This window comes from Loxodonta africana, chromosome 12, assembly GCF_030014295.1.
Source record: "Loxodonta africana isolate mLoxAfr1 chromosome 12, mLoxAfr1.hap2, whole genome shotgun sequence".
NCBI classification, from domain to species: domain Eukaryota; kingdom Metazoa; phylum Chordata; class Mammalia; order Proboscidea; family Elephantidae; genus Loxodonta; species Loxodonta africana.
The window spans coordinates 47,564,734-47,584,273 of NC_087353.1; the positions used below are offsets into that span (position 1 = coordinate 47,564,734).

The 19,540-nt window shown below is 35.5% G+C and overlaps 1 protein-coding gene across 7 annotated transcripts in view; it reads right to left on the minus strand.

Moving 5' to 3' along the window:
• Nucleotides 1-19,540, minus strand: part of TRPM7 (transient receptor potential cation channel subfamily M member 7) — a 162,677-nt gene that overhangs the window by 95,312 nt on the left and 47,825 nt on the right. For all 7 annotated transcript variants that reach the window (XR_010323572.1, XM_064295199.1, XM_064295200.1 and 4 more), the window contains exons 2-4: nt 15,374-15,453; nt 10,265-10,303; nt 5,891-6,089 (exon numbers count right to left, since the gene is read on the minus strand). Coding sequence is in view for 6 of the 7 variants with exons in the window: in XM_064295199.1 (XP_064151269.1) it covers nt 5,891-6,089; nt 10,265-10,303; nt 15,374-15,453 (318 nt within the window). In the remaining variant the exon portion in view is untranslated. The remainder of the gene's footprint in view (nt 1-5,890; nt 6,090-10,264; nt 10,304-15,373; nt 15,454-19,540) is intronic.

Consider the following 19,540-nt stretch of genomic DNA (forward strand, 5'->3'; position numbering starts at 1 on the left):
TTTCTCTGTTTATCATGATGTTGCTCATTGGTCTAGTCGTGAGGACTTTTTTTTCTTTATATGCTGAGGTGCAATCCATACTGAAGGCTTCATTAGTAAGTGCTTCAAGTCCTCTTCACTTTCAGCAAGCAAGGTTGTATCATCTGCATAACGCAGGTTTTTATGAGTCTTCCTCCAATCCTGATGCCCTGCTGTTCTTCATGCAGTCCAGCTTCTCATATTATTTACTCAACATAGAGACCGAATAGGTATGGTGAAAGAATACAACCCTGACGCACACCTTTCCTGACTTTAAACCAATCAGTATCCCCTTGTTCTGTCTGAACAACTGCCTCTTGAGCTATATAAAGGTTCCTCATGAGCACAATTAATTGTTCCGGAATTCCCATTCTTCGCAATGTTATCCATAATTTGTTATGATCCACACAGTCGAATGCCTTTGCATAGTCAATACAACACAGGTAAACATCCTTCTGGTATTCTCTGCTTTCAGCCAAGATCCATCTGACACCAGCAATGATATCCCCGTTTCCACGTCCTCTTCTGAAAGTGGCCTGAATTTCTGGCAGTTCCCTGTCAATATAGTGCTGCAGCCAGTTTTGAATGATCTTCAGCAAAATTTTGCTTGCGTGTGATATTAATGATACTGTTCTATAATTTCCACATTCGGTTGGATCACCTTTCTTGGGAACAGGCATAAATATGGATGTCTTCCAGTCAGCTGTCCAGGAAGTTGTCTTCCATGTTTCTTGGCATAGATGAGTGAGCACCTCCAGCACTGCATCTGTGTGTTGAAACATCTCAAATGATATTCCATCAATTCCTGGAGCCTTGTTTTTTGCCAATGCCTTCAGACTAGCTTGGACTTCTTCCTTCGGTACCATTGGTTCCTGATCATATGCTACCTCTTGAAATTGTTGAACATGATTAATTCTTTTTGGTATCATGACTCTGTGTATTCCTTCCATCTTCTTTTGATGCTTTCTGCGTCGTTTAATATTTTCCCCATAGAATCCTTCACTATCGCAACTCGAGGCTTGAATTTTTTCTTCAGTTCTTTCAGCTTGAGAAATGCTGAGCGTGTTTTTCCCTTTTGGTTTTCTATCTCCAGGTCTTTGCACATGTCTTTGTAACACTTTACTTTGTCTTCTCAAGACACCCTTTGAAATCTTCTGTTCAGTTCAGTTTCAGAGTCTCCTCTGACATCCACCTTGGCTTTTTCTTTCTTTATTATCTTTTCAATACCTCTTGCTTTCTTTATGTATGATGCCCTTGATGTCATTCCACAACTCATCTGGTCTTCGGTCAGGTCACTAGCGTTCAATGTGTCAAATCTGTCAGTTTGTCATACTGTGGGGGCTTGTGTGTTGCTGTGATGCTGGAAGCTAAGCTATGTATTCAGATAACAGCAGGGTCACCAATGGAGGACAGGTTTCAGCTGAGCTTCCAGACTAAGACAGACTAGGAAGAAGGACCTGGCAGTCTACTTCTGAAAAGCATTAGCCAGTGAAAACCTTATGAATAGCAGTGGAACACTGTCTCTGAAAGATGAGCCCTCCAGGTTGGAAGGCACTCAAAAGATGACTGGGGAAGAGCTGCCTCCTCAAAGTAGAGTGGACCTTAATGACGTGGATAGAGTAGAACTCTTGGGACCTTCATCTGCTGATGTGGCGTGACTCAAAATGAGAAGAAATAGCTGCAAGCATGCATTAATAATCAGAACCTGGAATGTACGAAGTATGAATCTAGGAAAATTGGAAACTGTCAAAAATAAAATGGAACACATAAACATCAATATCCTAGGCATTAGTGAGCTGAAATGGATTGCTATTGGCCATTTTGAATCAGACAATCATACAGTCTACTATGCTTGGAATGACAACTTGAAGAGGGATGGTGTTGCATTCATTGTCAAAAAGAACGTTTCAAGATCTATCCTGAAGTACAGCATTGTCAGTGATAGGATAATATCCATACGCCTACCAGGAAGACCAGTTATACGATTATTATTCAAATTTACACACCAACCACTAGGGCCAAAGATGAAGAAATAGAAGATTTTTATCAGCTGCTGCAGTCTGAAACTGATCGAACATGCAATCAAGATGCATTGATAACTACTGGCAGTTGGAATGCGAAAGTTGGAAACAAAGAAGAAGGATCAGTAGCTGGAAAATATGGCCTTGGTAACAGAAACCATGCCGAAGATTGAATGATAGAATTTTGCAAGACCAACGATTTCTTCCTTGCAAATACCTTCTTTCCCCAACATAAACAGCAACTATACACATGGACCTCGCCAGATGGAACACAAAGAAATCAAATTGACTACATCGGTGGAAAGAGACGATGGAAATGCTCAATATCATCAGTCGGAACAAGGCCAGCGGCCGACTGTGGAACATACCATCAATTGCTCATATGTAAGTTCAAGCTGAAACTGAAGAAAATCAGAACAAGTCCCTGAGTGCCAAAATATGACCTCTAAAGTAGTAGGAGCACTATAATTTTTAAACTATAAGACACAAAAATGTTACTGTTTCTATTTTATATTTAATTAGCATTAACCCAAATCACAAATTTATTCATTGTAATGATCACCTTATTTAACCATGAGTATGTAGTGTGTAAGAAACATTAAGGTAAGCTACAATGATAGGAAAAGGAAAGGAAATAATTTTTATAATGATAGGAAAAGAAAAGGAAATAATCTACAACATGAAGGCTTCTAAGGCAAATAGCAAATTATCTATTTGGCAGTTTTTTTAATGATCTAATCCATTTATATCAGAATTGTGAATACACAGTAAGTAAAGCAAAAAAAAAAATTCTTATATATAAATATATATACATACACACACACTCATGTATGTATTTAATATGTATGATTGCTTCCTTCACTCAAAGTAACTTGATTTGATTAAACTGAAAAATAAGAAATTTTTAAACATCACTTCATGGTATTCAAATGGATTGAACAGTTTAATATTTAAAAAATCACTTCCTAGAAAAAGTAACTGATGATAAGCTATCAACTGTGGAATTATTTCTTATGGTTTCATGAATTAAAAATTTTATCTTTTTGTAAGCAACAGCATAAAATTTACTTGCCACAACAATTTTCTGTCTAAAACCTTGAAATACTCAGATGATGAAACTTTTTATCATCTCTAAGAAAGGTTCTTTGTAAAACAATATGTTGTCTATTATTTCATAGAGATTAAATGCCACTGAAAATCTCTGTAGTGACAAACTAAAAATATCAGAATTCTGTAAAACTGAGGAGAATTCAGAATCTAGTAAGAATGCTTTGTAAAGGGATTTATCCTATACTAAGTCTTTCTGAATTCATTCTGTTTAACTCATAATTATACTTGCACACATATAGTTTAGAAAGCAGTCTGAAGTTAATTTAAAAAAAAAAAGGCTATGTTAGGAATAAATGAGGAGTTCCATTTCCAGCAATGAGGGGCTAGACTGTTTTGGACTACCTCTGCTGCTAGAACTAAAGAAACTAGATAAAAGATAAATAACATGTTTTAAAGCATCAGACACAGCTACCAATACAGTGAAAACTTGGAGGATCAAGATCCAAAAGAAAAGGAAAACTTATCAGAGTTGAGACCATCATTTGGCACTGCTTCTCCCCTAAAGGCAGTTGGTGTTGCTGAAATTCACAGGTTAGAAACTAAAAAGCTAAGTGAGGCTTTGGGGAGACATTTAGATTTACGATGGTGATAATATGACAAATAGTGGAGGTCTGTGATGCAAGGAGGAATGCTAGTAAATACTTCACCTTTTTTATTTAAATTCCAAGCAAAGCATAGTAGAAGTAAGAGTGAACCAGAAATATAAGTGTTTAGCTATCTACCAGGAGAAAAAGTAAATTCTCTCAGGAATAATCATCATCCAGAGCCTAGAATTATCTCCACAATTTACATTAACCATGTCCAGCACACAATTTAAAAAAAAAAATCGGGCATACAAAAAGAATACAAAACCAAAAGCCAAGAGGAAAAACAAATAGGAACAGATGGATAGGAGATCCAGATAATTAGGTTACCAGACACAGACTTTAAAATAACAGTAATTCTACAGTCAAGAATTAAAGGACAAGATGAAGATTTTCAGTACAGAATGACGAACTTGGGGGAAAAAACCAAAGGAAAATTCTGGTATTGGAGATATACAATTTTGAAAGTAAAACCCCCAAGAATGAATTTAACAGCAGATTAAACATAGATGAAAAGAGAATTAATGCATTGTAACTAGGCAGTAGAAAATATTAAGACCAAAACATGGAAAAATGACAGGTAGAAAACAAAGAAAAGAGAGCAAAAAGATATACAGGATAAAGGGAAAAAGTGGAATATAACATGTAATTGGTATCTCTGAAGAAGAGAGCGAGAATACAGTAGAAACAGTATCTGAAGAGATAATGTTCCGTTTTCCAAAACTGATGAAACATATAGTCACAGACCCAGGAAATACTATTACCATATTTTTACATAAATAACGTGTATCTTCTATGTTTGTTTGCGAACTGCACCCTCCCCTCATGACTGCGCCATGATAACTTTTTTACAACATGTAAGAAAAATTGGCAGAGGGCACAGCTGGCAAACAAATGTAGAAGGCATGCGTTATTTTCACAAAATATAGTAATTCCAACAAATATAAATACAAAGAAGATCAAATCTAAGCACATCAAAATAGTGATAAAAAACAAAAGACAAAAAGAAAATTTTAAAACAACCAGAGGAAAAAACATGACCTTCCAAAAGAAGTAACAGAATCTCATGCTAATATCTCAACAGAAACAATGGAAACCAGAAAGGAATGGCATGTTTTCTGAAAAATAACTGACAACCAGAATTCTATCTCCCATAAAAATATTCCTCAGAAATAAAAACAAAATATTTCCTAGAAGAAGAAAAACTGAGAGAATGTGTTGCCAGTCGACTTTCTAAAGGAAATAAATACTAAAGTGGGATTTTAAGGAAAAAGAAAATAATCATGGGTATAAAAGCTGAGAGATGCAGAGACAGGAAGAATAGCGTAAAGTGCAAAAATGTTAGTAAATCTAAATGAGTAATAACGACAAAATGTTTTACGGGGTGTAAAATACATATAAAAAATACATATAGAATTAAAATTTATGACAAAACAAAAGCACATAAAGTCATGAGGGAAATATATACAGTATTGTATTCTAAAGACTCTTGCACTATCCAGGAAATGTAAAAGTACTCATTTACAACAGATAGTGACAGTATAATAAGTAATAGCTAAAATAAGTTAAAAATGTATTTTATAATGTTTATCTTAAGATTACATTAATACAAAAAGAATGTATACGTAACGGGCTAATAAAGGAGGCAGGAAATAATTAAAAATAATATAAATGAATACAAGAAAGAAAAGACAACATAGACCAAGTGAGACAAATGAGTAATTAGTAACATGATGGCAGTTTTATTACAAGTAAATTTGTTAAATATGCCAACTTAAAGGATGATAAAAAAAAAAATTCAAACAAAACTATATGCTGCTTAAAAGACCACCTAACAAACATAAGGAAAAGTTACAAGTGAAAGGGAAGAAAATAATATACTACTAATTCTATGAAAGTGTAGCTATACTGATTTCAGAAAAAGTAGGCTTTGGCAAGAAAAATGACACGTGAAAACAACATTTCATAATGATAAAAGGTTCAATCCAACATGAAAAACAATTCTATATTTATATGCATGTATACAAAGAACGTCAGAATACATAAAGGAATGATTCAGACTAATTATCTGACATGGTGTTATAGAAATTGTCAGATAATAAATGTGTATTACTTAGGTAACAAAATAATACAGCAGAAAAATCAAATATGTGATACCTTAGCTCTGTAGGAATGAGAACCTCCTTGAAAATTTATGACTCCGTAAGCATCCGTTGGGCTCTGTTCTGTATGCTTTTCCACTGACCATTCTTCTGTTTCCTGGTTAAAATGGTCACCCAATTTCACATCTGAATATTTCATGGCAAGACTTGCAGTAAAACAAGCATGTTGCTTGACTAAGCGACCACAAAAGCATCTACAGAAAAAAAAAAACAAAATTAAAAACAGACTTTTCGAAAAACTAGACTCAATGAAAAACTGAATAAAAATGAGCCAGTGAAAAGCTCGAAAATAGTTTATGACTTTTTGATTTTAAATCAATATGTGAATATCTTCACAGTAGCACTGAAACAGTATAAGTACATTAGTGTATGGATGGTGAAGTCATCTAAATTTAGTGGTAATCTACAAAATGTGATATACCCATATAACAGAATAGCAGTCAGCAATAAAAAGGAACAAACCACTAATAAAAAAAAAAAAACACGTATAAAAACAATCTACTCAAGCCAAAGGTAAAAACTACCAGACAGCATTAAGTTAAAAAATTCCTAAAGCTCACAATAAAAAAAATAGGCAGAAACAATTTGTGTTCCCACCAACCAGACTGTAATGATTTCATAACATGCAAGGCCTACAACAGGGTCTTCAGAAGGGGATCATGTAATCAGTAGGACAAATTAGACCTCATCAGGATTCACCCTGACAGCATGTAAATGAAAGATTTGAAAGGGCCAAGCTGATACAAAGTAACATAATTATTTGTTAGAATAAGTTCAAAACTCTCTAATGGGATACAAGAAAATCCAATACACCAAAACAAATTTCACAACGTACTACACCTGTTGAAAATTACCAGGCATGCAAAAAATGTGACCATAAACATGAGGCGGAAAAAAAAAAAAAAAAGAATCAATCATTAAATGAAGATCCAGAAATTACAGGTTAGAATTAGCAGAAAATGACACTAAAACTATTATAAATAAGCGTCAAATATTATAAATATAGTAATCAGTGATGGGCACAAACGGTTAAGCACTTGGCTAGTACCTGAAGGGTGGCAGTTCAAACCCACCCAGAAGCACCTCAGAAGTAAGCCCTGGTGATCCACTTCTGAAAGACCAGCCACTGAAAACCCCATGGAGCACACATCTACTGCGACACACATGGGGCTGTCATGAGTTGGAATCAACTCAAGGGCAACTGGTTTCGTTTTTGGTTTATTACAAATATGCTCAGAAAGGTAGAGGAAAATATGAACATGATGAGGAAAGAAACGGAAGACATAAAAAAAAAAATCCAAATGGGACAGCTAAAGATAAACCATACAATATCTGAAATGAAAAAGTCATAAAATAAGATTTACAACATATCAGACAACAGGAAAGAAGAAAATCAATGAATCTGAAGACACAGCAATGAAATCCATTCAAAATCAACAAACAGAGAAAAGACTGAGGGGATAAAGGGAACAGAACATCACTGACCTGTGACACAAGTAGCTCAACACACAGGTAACTGAAGTCCTAGAAAGGAGGCAGGGGTGGAGAGGTGGAGGAATGAGGGGAAGAGGAGAAAAAATCTGAAAAAAGGGTGGCCCCACATATTCCAAATTATTGGATCCACAGATTGAGAAGCTCAACAAAAACTAAGCAGAGCAAACCTGAAGAAAACCATACCAAGGCATTGCTGAAAAGCAATCAATCAGAGAAAATCTTAAAAGCAGACAGTATAAATGATACATTAAGTACAGAAGAGCTAAGGTAAGACTGACAGCAGACATCTTGTCAAAGCCTTGCAAGCCAAAATACAACGGAGTATCTTTAAAGCATCAAAAGGATAAAAGCTGTCCACTTAGACTCTCATACATACTTAAAATACCTTTCAAAACTGAATGCAAAATAAACACTTCTTATAACAATCAAAAGCAGGCCTGCATACAAAATGTTCAAGAACGTTCTTCAGGGAAAAGGAAAATGACAACAGATAGAATTTTGGATTTACACAAAGGAATGAATAGCACTGGAATCAGAGAATATATGTGAATAAATATAAATGACATTTTCCCCCATTCTTTAATCTCTTTAAAATATAACTGACTCTTAAGCAAATATAACAACAATGTATGGTAGGAGTTACAAGATGCATAGAAGTAAAATGCATGAAAACAACAGTACAGGATAGGACAAGAAGAACAGAAGTATACTGCAGTATGGGACTTACACTTTATTACACGAAGTGGTATAATATTATTTAAAAGCTGTGATAAAAATGTATACTGTCAACTTTAGAGACATGGATCCCAAAATGTATACTAAGGCACTCCAGGGAGCCACAGCCAACTCACAAGGGCATACGAAGCATTTTAAATTTGAGGGAAACAGTGACATCAGACACCACATAAACAACTAGTTTGAGAATGTTCAGTGTCAACATTTGATCATGCTACATTCCTTTTCACGATGTCTTGTTTATGTGAACCTGAGCTTTTGGTGGTTCCTGGGATTAAAAGCAAGTATGACACAAAAATCAATGTACAAGAAATGAGAACAGTGGTGTCTAATCTGATTCCAAGCTTTGAGAAGTTGGGCAATGTCCAGGAGATGCATGTATGTCATTAGTAAGTATTTGCTAAGAATAAAACAAAAAAGTCATTTTCCTTTCAGTTTGCATGTATTATTTTTCAAGCAGCTACTAACTTGCTAGGACATAAATACATATATAGTTTTATTATTACTACTTAATAAAGCAAACTATTAAGTATGGCCTAGGCACCATGAGAAAATTACTGGCATACTAATGATACTATAAACTTAGAACACTTGGGGGGTCCCTACCCTAAAGCAATCACTGAAAAAATAACATAGTTACAGCTAGTAATGTAATAAACATGGCAATCCCATGTGTTACATGTGTAACAGAACAGAACTGCTCCATTGGGTTTTTCTTGGCTATAATCTTTATGGAGGCAGATCACCAGGTCTTTCTTCCATGGCACTGCTGGGTGGGTTCGAATTGCCAACCTTTTAATTAGTCCAGCGCAAACCATTTGCACCACCCAGGGACCTTTAGTAATGTAATAAAAAAAAAAAAAAAAAATGTAATAGTGGAGATAAAATCAAACAAAAAAACCATCTAAATCAAAAAATAGAAGGGAAAAAGGAAGAAAAAAGCATGGGACACAGAGAGAACAAATAGCAACAAGGTAGATTTAGAATCAACCACATCAACAACTCCATTAAATATAAATCGTGTAATAACAAAATTAATACAAAGAGATGATCAAACTATGTAACAAAAGCAAGACTCAACTATCCCCTGTATTCAAGAAACCCGTTTTATATGTAAACAAGTAAAAGGATGGAAAAAGAGACCATGCAAACACGAAAGCTAATCAAAAGAAAGTTTGAGTAGTTACATTACAATCAAACAAAACAGTACTACTCACTGTCCTAGGAGAAAACCTGGGCATCATTCTCAAATCTTTCACTTCCTCTCATATCCACCAAATTCTATTGAGTCTTGCTCATTAATACCCTCAAAGAGGTCCACTTCTCTTCATCATCATAGCCACTATCTTAATCCAGGCTCTCAACTTTTGACAGAAGTACTCCAAAATTTTCCTGAACTGTCATTATTCTCCCAATCCTATTTCCTCAAAACAGCATCTGCTCTTTCAAAAATGAAAATTTGAGCATGTTAAAATCCTTTTAATATGAAATCAAAACTATTTGGCATAGTGCACAAACACCTTAAATGATCTGGCCCCTATCTATTTCCCCAGGGCTCAGACCTCTCCAATCCTCATCTTAAAGCTTACACTCTGCAGCTTCCCGATAGGACCAATCTCTTCTGCTTCCAGTTCTTTCCACATCCTGCTCTCCCTGCCTAAAACTCTTACCTTCTCCCTCAATCTTTGTCCAACTAACTCAACTTTAGCACTCAGCTCAAGTAGCTTCACTCAAGTTTTAAGAAGCCTTGCCCAATCTCTCACCTCCCAATTATGCGTAAGAAGCCCCTCAAATGCAGCACCATGTGAATATTATTCCACTATTTTTTTTTTTATATATTCTAACTAAGGAGCCCTGGTGGCACAATGGTTAAAGCACTCAGCTGTTAAGTGAAAGGTCAACGGTCTGCTCCCTCCATTTACTCCATGGGAGAAAGATGTGGCAGTCTGCTTCCCTAAAGATTTACTGCCTTGGAAACTCTATGGGGCAGTTCTACTCTGTGCTATAGGATAGCCATAAGTCAGAATCAACTCAAAACCAATGAGTTGGGGTTTTTTGGTATATCCTAACTGATGCTTCTAATTGATTTATTTTGCTTATTCTTCAGAATCTGTACAAATGTAGTCATTTTATTAGTTACCTGACGAGTTGCTGACAAATCTGACATCCTGGAAGGCATCTGTAAAAGGAACACAAAGAATAAATATGCTATTTCAACGGCATCTTTTTTGTTGTTGTTAAACTACATAAAACACATATAAAAGAAAAAAACAAAGGAAAAGTATATTAGTTTGATGTTTTAGTAGATATCATAGGTCATGTTTGCCTTGATTTACAAATTCATAAAACTTTTTTTTTAAACTCACATGGTTTCTACATTTTAAATTAGTTATGATATAAAATCCAGAAGCCATTAATGAAAATACTGATAAATTTAACTACATAGGAATACAACATTTCTACACGGCAAAAATACGTCATTAATAAATCTAAAGACAAACTGGGAAAAATTATTGCAGACAAAGGGTTAGTGACCCTAATACATAAAGGCCTTCAAATGAAGATGAAAAATCTAATATGTAAAAAAGAATAAACACATGGACAGATAGCTCACAGGAAAAAAATACATAAGAATATATAAGAGCAATGCACATTTTAAAAACTACAACAGGACACCATTTTCCATCTATCTGATCAGGAATGATTTTTAACTTCTAAAACAATAACTTATTGAGAATATAAAAAAAGTAGTCTCTTATCTGATGGCGAAATGGCAAAAACCCACTGCCGTCAATTCCAACTCATAGTGACCTTATAGGACAGAATAGAACTGCCCCATAGAGTTTCCAAGGAGCACCTAGCGGATGTGAACTGCTGACCTCTTGGTTAGCAGCAGTAGCACTTAACCACTACACCACCAGGGTTTCCAGTGAAATGGTAAACTGATACAATTTCTGAGAGAAATCTGGCAATACTAAACCAAATGAAAAATGTAGGCTCCTTATCACCCTCTAATTGCACTTCTAAAAATATATGCTACAAAATATCTGTGGTATTTGTGTAAAATGATTAATTTTATTATTCACTGTAGCTTGCTTTTTCTAAGAGGAAAAAAAACAAAACTGAAAATGGTTAAAATATCCATAACATACCAGTAATACAAATTAGAGTCCAGACATAAGAAGATGCAACTATTAAAAAAAAAAAAGGTAGTTCTCTGGAAGGCATTATGCTGAGCGAAATGAGTCAGAGGCAAAAGGACAAATATTGTATAAGACCACTATTATAAGATCTTGAGAAACAGTATAAACTGAGAAGAACACATACTTTTGTGGTTACGAGGGGGGGAGGGAGGGAGGGTGGGAGAGGGTTTTTTACTGATTAATTAGTAGATAAGAACTGCTTTAGGTGAAGGGAAGGACAACACTCAATACATGGAAGGTCAGCTCAATTGGACTGGACCAAAAGCAAAGAAGTTTCCGGGATAAAATGAATGCTTCAAAGGTCAGCGGAGCAAGGGCGGGGATTTGGGGACCATGGTTTAAGGGGACTTCTAAGTCAATTGGCAAAATAATTCTATTAGGAAATCATTCTGCATCCCACTTTGAAATGTGGCGTCTGGGGTCTTAAATGCTAACAAGCAGCCATCTAAGATGCATCAATTGGTCTCAACCCACCTGGAGCAAAGGAGAATGAAGAACACCAAGGTCACATGACAACTAAGAGCCCAAGAGACAGGAAGGGCCACATGACCCAGAGACCTACATCATCCTGAGACCAGAAGAACTAGATGGTGCCCGGCCACAATCGATGACTGCCCTGACAGGGAGCACAACAGAGAACCCCTGAGGGAGCAGAAGATAGTGGGATGCAGACCCCAAATTCTCATAAAAAGACCAGATTTAATGGTCTGACTGCGACTAGAGGAATCCTGGCGGTCATGGTCCCCAAACCCTCTGTTGGCACAGGACAGGAACCATCCCCGAAGACAACTCATGAGACATGAAAGAGACTGGACAGTGGGTAGGAGAGAGATGCTGATGAAGAGTGAGCTAATGATATCAGGTGGACACTTGAGACTGTGTTGGCAACTCCTGTCTGGAGGGGGGATGGGAGGATAGAGAGAGTTGGAAGCTGGCAAAATTGTCACGAAAGGAGAGACTGGAAGGGCTGACTCATTACGGGGAGAGCAAGTGGGAGTACGGAGTAAGATGTATATAAACTTATATGTGACAGTCTGACTTGATTTGTAAACGTTCACTTGAAGCTCAATAAATGTTAATAAAAAAAAAAGGTAGTTCTAAGAGCAAAAAATACAACAAAAAAAAATAGCTAAAATATCCATTATAAGGAAAAGTAATATAAATTATGGTCCAGGCATAATCGCATACAATTATCAAAAAGAAGGTAGGGATCTCCAAGATAGGTGATAAACATAACCTGCTAAAAAAGTATGTGTTAAAAAAAAGGGAGGGGGGAGAATATATACACCTCGTTTGCTTATGCAAAGACTATGACTATTTCCAGAAGGGATTCCAAGGAATGGACAACAACAGTTGTCTCTGGGAAGAGAAACTTGGTAGTAAATGTAGTGAAGGGAAGAAGGCTACCACTTATAACCTTGGTACCTTGTAAATTTTGAATCAGGTGAATATATTTCCTATTCATATAAAATTAATTTAAAAATTCAAATAGCGTAGAAAGGAGTAACCACATGTATTTGAAATATGTCCCATACGGATGGTTAAGGCTGGGGATACAGCCTTAACCATAACAGCCTGAGGTTTCCGTAACACCTGATAAGTGTTTTTATTATTTCTACTGCAAAGGAAATTAACACAATTGTGGGAAATAAACTCCTTAATGATAATACAATTCGTTTTTTTTAATAAAGTAAAACCACAATTTTCTCTCGTTGAAAGAAAACCAGTATCTTAGAATTTAACTGGCACACTGAACTAAAGAAATCTAAATTCTAATCCTATCTTTACGAATTTACAGCCATGTGACCTTGGAAACATCATTTATCCTCTCTGGTTATGAAATGCGATGTGATGTTGAGTGACACATACCTTTAATAAACAGTAAGAAATTTAAATTACCTTTCAAAGAGTTAAGTCAGATCTACAGTTTAGAAGAGATATTAAGTTTCTCTATTTTAATTATATAAAAAGCTAATCAAAAGACATTTACAGAATCTACCCCCCAAAATGAGAGGATATTAAAACAAAAAATAAAAAATGAGTAACATTATCTCAACAGTAATCAAATAAATGCAGATTTAAAACACATGCTATTTCCCACTTATCACCTTTTCTTAAAAAATGATGGCTAATGTTAATCTAGTCAGTATTCAGTAAAGCAGGCACTTTTCTTCACTGTGGGTAATAACGTGCATTGCTTCAAGCCTTTTAGAAAGCATTCCTGGCATTACATATAGGCGGGAGGGGGACATTAAATACACAAAAATTTTTACCCACTAAAATCTTCATTATGGCCTAGTTTTATAATGGCTAAAAATTGAAAATGACTCAAATGCTCAATTGTGGAATGTGTATATAAATTGTGGTCTATACAGTAGCAGAATATTAACTACCACCTTATAAAAATAATATAGAAAAATATATTTATGATAATATTTTGTTGAAAAGCAGGTACAACGTTTCACATACAGACTGACTGCAGCAATATTTAAAATAACACTATGTGCTGAGGAAAGAAAAAAATAACATATCACCCAAAATGTTATTAATGACAATTGTTTTTGAGGTGTTAGAACTCTGAGCACTGAGTCAATTTTCTGCTTCTCAAAACTTTTCAAAACTTACCATATGCATTATTCTTACAATGGAAAGGTGTTATATTTTTAGGTGAGAGATGAACTCAAAATTGTTTTTTTTCTTACTGTTAAAATCGAGAGAAATACTGAATTCAAACCGCAGGTTTATGTAATGCAACAAAAGGTTTTGGAAATTCTATTCAACAAATATTTACTGAGTACCCACTGTGGACAACAACGACTGACACTGTAATTTAAAAGAGATACTAGTTAACAAAAAAATTATCTATTTAGTAAGTTTTTAAAAGAACCACACATAAAATGGAAATAAAAGTTGCAGAGAAGCTAAGTGGATAGAGAATAGGGTTTGACAGGAGGTGGGAAATGTACGGAGAACCAAAAATCTTGCAAATCTTCCTTGTCAATTAGTTTTTTCTCAGTGGCTATGAAGAGGGGTTCTCTACAGGCTACCAATTAACTTTATCTTTGATTTGTCTCTTTAAGCTTTTTCCATTTTCAGGCCTCAGGAAAAAAAAAATTATCAAAAATGTTTTCTTAAATGAATAAGAAGTACACCTTTCCTTGATTTTAAATTAATTTTATTTTTAGTTTTTTTTTCTATTATGAAAGGCATTTTAAAGACCAAAAGATAATTACAGATGCCTACAGTCTCTGATGATAGGTGTTCCATTAAATATTGATCTATATATTGGCAAACAGGTAACTTAAAACCAGGGGCTATTAGGTTCAGATTGGTTTCTTCAGCATGAACCATAGTGTTGGGCACTATGCTCAACAAAAATATATACTCAAACATCTTTAAGCTCTCAATATTAATGAACCAGTGACAACAGATAACCTGTCCACCTTATCTTTGTAATATAATACACCTACTCCTTGCTCATTGACTATCGCGTGATCTGACATTTCTCGTTTACAACAACACTAAAAAATCTACTACCTGACTATTTTGCGCATTAACCACGTATGTCTGGCTGTAACGACCACTGAGGTGCAAGGCGAGAGTAACACTGGCTACGATGGATAAGGTTGTGTGGCAACTTGGTTAGGCCATGATTCTCAGTGGTTTGGCAGTTATGTAATGGTATAATCTGGCAGCTATGCACTGATATAATTTGGCAGTTATGTAAATTATGTAGTCATGCTCCATTTTCACATACGCCAATTTTTGCATAATGACCTGCCTTTGGAACCTAACCGTGTCAGTAAGTGAGCAGGGGTATAGGCTGATTTGAGAAAGTTTAGAGATGGGGAAGCACTTTGGAGAAGTGGCTTTATGCTGCAAACGTCAGTAAGAATTCCAAAAGATTATTAACTTGCTAATGTTGTCTCCTTCCAGAGGAAGGACAATTAACAGCAGCAACAAATAATTTTAGTGACTTTTGCTTTTAATAAATAGTAATATAACTTACATCTACATTTTTAGAAGATCCCAAAGGAAACACTTACCTGTGAGGGTCCTTGGAACTTGGTATAATATATACGCATTCCCTCTTGGTCAAAGTACTTTCTATCCAAGATTTCTGGGACTAAAACAAAGAAAAGTTTTAAAGTATAGTTTACAAATTAACCCACTATTACAAGAATGAAATAATTTTATGACAAATACATACAAAGAAATGCTTCTATACTTATTTTTCCAATTTACTAAATATTTACTATATACCATAACTTACTGATGACAGCACACCTAAAATATTAGAATTATTCCTTGTAAGTCTTGTGACTTGGATTACCCAGTCAACAACAGAACTGTGCACATACTGTTACTTCAAACAGCCAGAGAAGAAGGAAGCCGAGCCTGAGATTCCCATTGTGACCCCAAAACTGCAAATGTGGCCCATTTAAAAGACAATTAAAAGTGATTTAATTTTTAGTTAAAAAAATAAACCTATCTATATGCCATTTCTAAGACAAATAAACACATGGTATGGGTAAAAAAAAAAAAAAAAAAATTTTTTTTTTTTTTATGGGTAAAGGTACAGGGACAGAAAAATATATCAAGAAAATTCCGATCAAAAGAAAAATACTAGCAGAAACAAAATTGACTCTAAACGTCAATAAGGATTGCACAGGTTATTAAATGATTATAAAGGTTCAATCTGTCAGGACACTGACAGGAAAGAGATACAAACAAAAATCAACAAAATAGAGAACAAAACCAAAAATTGTGAGAACAAAGCTAAACAGCTGGTTCTTAGAAAGACTAGTAAAACAGGGAAACCTCTATCAAGACGGAATAACAGAGAAAGCAAAAAATAGTAAGAGCTAAAAAACACAATTTGAAGATACAACAGAAAATAAAATAAGGACAATAGCAACTCTGTGCCAAAACATTCAAAAACACAGGTGAAACAGAGTAATCCTCTCAAGTATAAGAGTTCAGAAGTAAAAAAAAATTCTACATAGTGACACAGAGGAGAGAGAACAGGAGGAGATGAAGAAGGGAGGGAGAGATGGAGGCAAAATTAGGGAACTCAGTGAAGGGTATACGTACAAGAATTCTTTATACTTTTCTTTCAACCATTCAGCAATTCTGAAGTTATTTCAAAATAAAAAAGGTTTTTCTACGTCTACTTAGGTTTCTGCCTGGATCCCAACACTGTATCCTGCTACAGGTGACTGGTTAAAAAAGGGGACAACAGGAGATGAGGCATCATGTACTGGGATTGGAAAGAGTAGGTTAAAAATCTCGGGCCCCATCCTCCTGCCCAATATGCACATATATACAGACACCACGAGGTCAGTACAAAAAAGATGAATTTTATGGCACGCATATTATATTACAATAGAGCTGTTTAAAAGGTGAGGAGAGTTGTTAACACACATGTACAACAGAATAAGGAGGTCCACCAGGTGCTCCTTGGAAACTCTATAGGGCAGTTCTACTCTATCCGATAGGGTCACTATGAGTCGGAATCGACTTGATGGCACTGGGTTAACATATGTTTGCTTATTGGTCCAGTTGTGAGGATTTTTGCTAAGGAATGATCCTTAAAAGGGAAGATGGTGAGATTTCGTCTTACATACTTTAGACATGTTATCAGGAGGGATCAGTCCTTGGAGAAGGACATCAAGCCTCGTAAAGTAGACAGATGGTCAGTGAAAGAGAGGAAGACCCTCAATGAGATGGACTGACACAGTGGGTACAACAATGGGCTCAAACATAGCAATGATTGTGAGGATAGTGCAGGATTGGGCAATATTTCATTCTATTGTACATAGAGTCGCTAGGAGTCAGAACCAACTCGATGGCACATAACAACATATGTTTGATCAGAGTTCCAGAAGAAGGTTAGAGTGGGCACAGGCCGTGCCTAAAGAGATGCCAAGAATTTCCCAGAACTGATGAAAGGCACCAATTCACAGATTTCAAAACCTCAATACTCAATCAGGATTGAAAAAAAAAAAAAAACCACACTTACACATATTAGTAAACTTCACCACATCAGGGTAAAGAAAAAAACTTAAACAAAACACAGTTAATTTAGAATAGGTCAGAGAGGACATTCCAGAAATGATCTTCTATTAGTTGTAAGTTTATACTTATAAAACATACCTTGAGACATATATTATTTTTTAAACTGAAACTCTCTCAAGAGAATGGAAATTTAGACACACTCAAAGATTCAGCATGCATTCCATTAATGGAAAAAATATTTATCGAGAAAAAATTAAAAACAAAAATAATTTGGTCATGAAAGGGTTAAACTGCTTTGTCTAACAAATGAAGGTGATGGGAGTACAAAGCCCACCAGAATGTCTTCTCAGGCTCTGAAGACTCCAAAAATACCACTGGTATTGCTTCTCACAAGCCTTTAAGAAAAACACAGATCAGCAATCAGAGATTGCTAACAAGGTACCATCAAGTGCTCCTCTTTCGTAAGAGTTCTTGGATCACCCAAGTAGCACACAGCTCAAATGCAAAGAAACGAGACACACATTGAGTAGGTGCAGGATCTGCCCTTGCCTCGTGACAGTGCAGAAGCCACTATCCCTTGTAACAACCTCATAGGTATAGCTTCCAAAGTCCCTCAAAACTGTTATTCCCAGTTATAACATTAAATGCACATAAGGAAACCCAAAGTTATGACTTCTCTATTACTAGATATTCATAGTTTCCCAATCTACATTCAATTTACCAGTCCACATGCAACATAAGTAATGTTGCCTAAAAACAGCTGACATTGCACCCTTACCAGGCTGTCAGGGAAATAGGAAGTTAAACAAAGGTCAAATACTCATGCAGCAGGGTAAAGGGTTTTGTTAACCCTTTGCTAAATGAGGTATATAACAACAAAAGATAACTTTAATTAGCAGATATGGTGTGCCTGTCAGTCACTCTTTTAAGAATTTTGTATGCGTTAACTGATTCTATGCTCACATTAATTCTATGAGGTAGATACTATACATTACAGGTACAGAGAGTTAGACACAGAAGTTAAAAGAACTGTCCAGCGTAATACAGCTAACAGTTTGTCCTGGCTCCACAGTCTTTACTGACTTTTTAGGAAAAACTTAAGGTAAGCATTTCAAAATCACTTCACGATATGCTTTTAAAAAGCCACCTTGCTTAGGGCATATATTCAAAACCAATGGCCAAAATCATTCTTAACGGAGAGAGGCTGAAAACATTCCCCTTGAGAATAGGAACAAGGCAAGGATGCCCTTTATCACCACTCCTATTTAACATTGTGTTGGAAGTCCTAGCTGGAGCGATGAGACAAGAAACAAATAAAGGGCATCCAAATTGTTAATGAAGAAGTTAAACTTTCCCTGTTTGCAGATGATATGATACTATACATAGAAAACCCAAAAGACTCCACGAGAAAACTATTGGAACTAATAGAAAGACTTGGCAGAATAGCAGGATACAAGATAAACATACAAAAATCAGTTGGATTCCTATACACCAATACAGAGAACGATGAAAAGGAAATTAGGAAAACAATACCATTTATAGTAGCCCCTAAAAAAATAAAATCCTTGGAATAAATCTAACCAGGGATGTAAAAGACCTATGTGAAGAGAACTACAAAACACTACTACAAGAAACCAAAATAAAATGTAAAAGACCTACGCGAAGAGAACTACAAAACACTACTACAAGAAACCAAAATAGATCAACATAAATGGAAAAACATACCATGCTCATGGATAAGTAGATTCAACATTGTGAAAATGACAATTCCACCCAAAGCAATTTACAAATATAATGCAATACCAATCCAACTACCAACAACATTCTTTAAAGAGATGGAAAAACTTATCATTAACTTTACATGGAAAGATAAGAAGCCCTGGATAAGTAAAGCACTACTGAAGAAGAAGAATAAAGTCAGAGGACTCACACTACTTGACCTCAGAGCCTACTACACAGCTACGGTAGTAAAAACAGCCTGATACTGGTACAACAACAGACACACTGGCCAATGGAACAGAATTGAGAACCCAGACGTAAATCCATCCATCTATGGTCACCTGATCTTCGACAAGGGCCCAAAGTCCATCAAATGGGGAAAAGACAGTCTTTTTAAAAAATGGTGCTGGCAAAATAGGATACCTATCTGCAAAAAAATGAAACAGGGCCCATACCTCACACCATATACAAAAACT